The 4695-nt window shown below is 53.6% G+C and overlaps 1 protein-coding gene across 1 annotated transcript; it reads left to right on the plus strand.

Moving 5' to 3' along the window:
• The first annotated feature begins 3002 nt into the window (after positions 1–3002).
• On the plus strand, positions 3003–3935 carry LOC113940657 (olfactory receptor 14J1-like). The gene has a single exon (XM_027631797.1). It carries the CDS (start codon positions 3003–3005, stop codon positions 3933–3935), a length of 933 nt encoding a protein of 310 aa, XP_027487598.1.
• The last annotated feature ends 760 nt before the right edge of the window (positions 3936–4695 follow it).

A 4695-nucleotide genomic window follows, 5' to 3' on the forward strand; every position in this document is an offset into this window, starting at 1 on the left:
TCCTGGGGGCTACTTCCAAAGCTTCACCTCCCTTTAGGCCTTGGAATTAAAGGCCTTCCTGTTTGCCACCAGTGCTTGTGTGTTGTGGCACCTTACGGGATTTTCCTGCTTTGACAGTGTTTTGAGACAGTTCATCATGCCCTTCAAGTCCTTCCATGTGCACACACACACAGAGCAGTCTCACCAGTGTCTGGCCCTCCAAAGAACACAAGCCCTGATGATTTGTAGCTCCCACTCCAGTGGTTGGCACTTGGAACTCCCTCCGTATCCAGAGCTCAGAGCTCCCTTGTGCCAGAAAGTTTAAAGAGATTGTGCCTCATTCTGCCAAGACAACCCTTGGAAAAAAGTGTCCCTCTGTGTTTCCTGGGAGAAGAACACTCTATTGTCATCTTCCAAAACCTTGGAATGGTCCCAGAGATCTCCCAGGAAGGAATTTGGAGCCTCAAGCACATGACCCATATATAGAGGCTGAGGACTCAGGGGTCAGTGGTGTGAAGATTGAGGACAGTAGAGGAGCAGCCTGAGAAGTCTGGAAGGGGGGTGTCAGAGCTGGTGGAGCTTTTCTTCCTGTCAGAAAACAGTCTAAGGAAGAACTAGTGCCACCAAGGGCAGCTGGGGTGGCCTAGACTGGTGACAATGAGTAAGAAATTTCCCTCCAAGGTCAGTGTTGTGGTGCAATATGTCACAAAGGAGTCTGGATGAGCCCAAGGTTTTGTGTGTGCAGGAAGAGCCAGAGAGGACGCAGAGATGTCAGTGCAGGAAGGTGCCAGCCAGGTGGGGCAGCCGGGGGGATGACGACAGCCTGCAGGGAAAGGGGCAGGGCATGGACACCGTAGGACAGCCTGGGCTGGAGAGGAGACAGGGATGGGGAGAAGCTGAAAGGCCCTGACACAGCCACCTTCTGCAGGCCTTTGGCCATGGCTGCTGTCTGTGCCCCTGATGCCAGGAGGAGGGGACTGGTCCTTGCAGCCCTGGGGCCTCATGGCCTCCTTGTCCCTGCTCAGCAGCCTGGCAGGTGCCACCCCATGGTCCTGCCCTTGGCATTGCACATCCCACATCCCAGTGCCCCAGGAAGAGCCCTGAGGAATGAGGCAGGGACAGGATCTGCCTTCCCAGGGGATGGGGGTCAGGGCTTGGTCCTCTGGATTAAGGAAACAAATCAAAGTTTATTCAGCATCACAGACACTTTTCCCTTGCTTGTCCATCCTTGTCATCACTTTCTGCAGTTTTCTGTTCCAACTGCAACCTGGGGACACGTTCTCAGTTGTGTCCCTCAGTGAGACTCATCAGCACTACAAGAAACTTTAGTGTTTCAATCTCACTTTGACTTCTTGAGAAGTTGTTTGAACTTCCTCTCAGGGACTGAGTCTCATGTAAACAAAATCAAACCCCCTGAGGGTCATGAAATGCCTGGGGCTGTTGCTGTGCTGCTGAGCTGGGCCGGGCTCCTGGCACACAGGGAGCTCCTGGCAAGCAAGAAGAGCTTCAAAGAGACAGCTCTACTGGTGAGCAGCTCCTCTGCACAGCCCAGCAGGGCTGAGGGCACTGCCAGGGCAGCTCAGGGACACCAGCAGGGCACACACAGAGCTTCCAGGGGCTCAGCACGGGCAGGAGGGCTGAGAGCTCCCTGCAGGAGGAATCTTGGCAGGGCTGCACACGGTGAGTCTGTGGCTGCAGGGCAGTGCAGGGGCAGCTCCTGGAGGCATCTCCTAAAGCTGGCCCAGCCCCAGCTGATGGGATGGGTGAGCAGGGGCTGTTTTGGGGCACTTTGGAAGAGCTGTGAAGCCAGGGGTGCAGGCAGGGGTGCCCAGGGCTGTGGGGCAGAGCAGGGTCCTGCAGCCCAGGGCACTGTGCTGGGCAGGGACTCTGCTGCCTGCCAGGGGCAGCTCTCAGCCGGCCTGGGGAGCTGCTCCCAGGGCTGGGGCACAAGGGCTGTGGGCAAGGAGCAAACCTGGCAGCTGAGGGAGGATCTTTTCCATGTCTCACTCTTGCAGGGTCAGACCTGCTCACAGCTCCAGATCACCATAAAATATTGAATGGAGAATTTTTTGCAAGTCTAAGAAAAGACAGGGGCTACAGGAAAGGAATTAGTCCTGAGGTGTGTTTCCTGCTTAGTCTGGTTGTAGCATAGACATTGTTCTCTCAGTTCAGGAGGCTGCACTGAAATTCCAACTCTTTCAGAGATGAATCTTTCAGGCAGTCTCAGAAATGAGCACAGGATCCTGGGCAGTGCTGAGCCTTCCCTTGGGGGTGGGCACTCTCCTGTCCCAGCCCTTGGCTTCTCTGCAGGAGGGCTCCTGTCCTGCTCTGTCCAGCACAGCTGCACCTCTGGGCTGGCACAGGGGACACTTTACAGAGCTGCCCTTTCAAGCAGCGCTGCCCTGCTCTCAGCACAGATCTTGGTGGGGTTTTTAAAGAGGAATCTGTGTGTGAAGTCCTCTTCAAGGCAGCCCAAGGGAAAGTGCAGGGCAGATGGGAAACAGTCTGGTAGGCACTGCAGCTCTCCTGGCTCTGCAATAAGCAATGGAGAGCTCAGCCCTTCTGCCTGTCCTGGCTCAACACTCGTCAGATTTGTCATCAGAAAAATTTGCCGTAAAAAAACCCCCAGGTGTTATGATTGTAACCAAAAAAACCCCAGTCAAAATTATTTTAAGGATACACAGTGCCTTTCTTCTGCAGCCCGAATTGCTCCAAGAAAAAAGGAAAGGAATTGAAATTTTCCATCGAAGTTGGATTCCATGTGACATCCCCTGTGATCATGAGAGCTGTCCCAAACCAGCTCCATGTCTGCACTGCAGCAGAGCAAAGCTGAGTCCTCGGCAGCACATGGGCAGAGCTCCTGCTCCTCACAGCACCCTCAGAGAGCACAAATCAGAGAAAAGAAATGCCTTGATTTGGAGGGGATTTCCCTGAAAACTGCAGTGGTTTTGCTGAGAGGGAGCTGTCTTAATTGTTCCCTGTGCTTTCCTTTTTTGAACAGACCGTGTCATAAAGAGAAACAAATGTCCAACAGCAGCTCCATGGCCCAGTTCCTCCTCCTGGCATTCTCAGACAGGCGGGAGCTGCAGCTCCTGCACTTCTGGCTCTTCCTGGCCATCTCCCTGGCTGCCCTCCTGGCCAACGGTCTCATCCTCAGCGCCGTAGCCTGCGACCACCACCTGCACACCCCCATGGGCTTCTTCCTGCTCAACCTCTCCCTCACAGACCTGGGCTGCATCTGCACCACTGTCCCCAAAGCCATGCACAATTCCCTCCAGAACACCACAACCATCTCCTACATGGGATGTGCAGCACAGCTCTTTTTCTTTTATTTCTTCATCTCAGCAGAATATTTCCTCCTCACCATCATGTGCTACGACCGCTACGTTGCCATCTGCAAACCCCTGCACTACGGGACCCTCCTGGGCAGCAGAGCTTGTGCCCACATGGCAGCAGCTGCCTGGGCCGCTGCCTTTCTCAATTCTCTGCTGCACACAGCCAGTACATTTTCCCTGCCCCTGTGCCAGGGCAATGCCCTGGGCCAGTTCTTCTGTGAAATCCCACACATCCTCAAGCTCTCCTGCTCACACTTAGGTTACCTCAGGGAAATTGGGTTCATTCTGGTTAGTGCCTGTTTAGTGTTTGGTTGTTTCATTTTCATTGTTTTCTCCTATGTGCAGATCTTCAGGGCTGTGCTGAGGATCCCCTCTCAGCAGGGAAGGCACAAAGCCTTTTCCACCTGCCTCCCTCACCTGGTTGTGGTCTCTCTGTTTGTCAGCACTGTCGTGTTATCCCACCTGAAGTCCCCCTCCATCTCCTCCCCATCCCTGGATCTGACACTATCAGTTCTGTACATGGTGGTACCTCCATCACTGAACCCCTTCATCTACAGCCTCAGGAATCAGGAGCTCAAGGATGCCCTGAGAAAAACAATGACTGCTTTTCAGGAGCAATAAAGTGCCAGGTTTCTGGTGTGTAGCATTCAGAATGGGACTCCTTAATAGCCCAGCCTTCCTGCTCAGGTTTTTCATGCAAGTCAGCAGGTTCTTCTTGCAATAATTTTCCGTACAATGAAGTGTTACTATGCATCTGTCTTCTAATTTATTGTCTACCCATTCAATTTGACCCAGAGATGTAAAAATGGTGAACTATGCTCTCTGAGTCTTTAAACAAAATAAAGGACCCTGCAGTGCCTTCTTTATCCAAGATCCTTCTTCTTCGATGTTCCTAAAGCATAGCACACTGCAGGGCAGGGTGTATTTGCAAATGGGAAGGGGACAATAATCCCAGCCCAGCAGCACTGCCAGGGAGCAGCAGTGCTTGGTCTTTGCAGAGCTGCTCTCTTGCCACTTCCACACTGTCCTCCTGAGCCCCTTTCTCACTGTAAGGCCTGAGTGCTCTCTGAGCACAGTCCTGGTGGTTGGAAGCCCTTGGAGCACAGGCAGGGACAGGCCCTGGGAACTTCTGAAGCAGAGTTGGGCTCCCCTCCAGCATCTCCAGGATGCTGTGGGATCTTCTGAGGCCACTGCATGGACTGGGTCACTTCTTCTGTCACCTTGCTCCAGGACTGGAACTCTCCTGCAGTGTCACCATGACACTCCTGCTCTCTGCTTTCCAGGTTTCATTTTCAGATCCAGTCTTGCCCTCCTGTTCCCAGGGACATCCTGGGAGTGCTTCAGAGCTGCCATCCTGGGGCAGCTCCTGCTCAGCGTGGGC

The sequence above is a fragment of the Corapipo altera genome, unplaced genomic scaffold (assembly GCF_003945725.1).
Source record: "Corapipo altera isolate COAL_440 unplaced genomic scaffold, ASM394572v1 60621, whole genome shotgun sequence".
In the NCBI taxonomy this organism is placed as follows: Eukaryota; Metazoa; Chordata; class Aves; order Passeriformes; family Pipridae; genus Corapipo; species Corapipo altera.

Coding starts and splice junctions, on each gene's coding strand:
- LOC113940657 (XM_027631797.1), top strand. CDS start 3,003: ATGTCCAACAGCAGCTCCATGGCCCAGTTCCTCCTCCTGGCATTCTCA.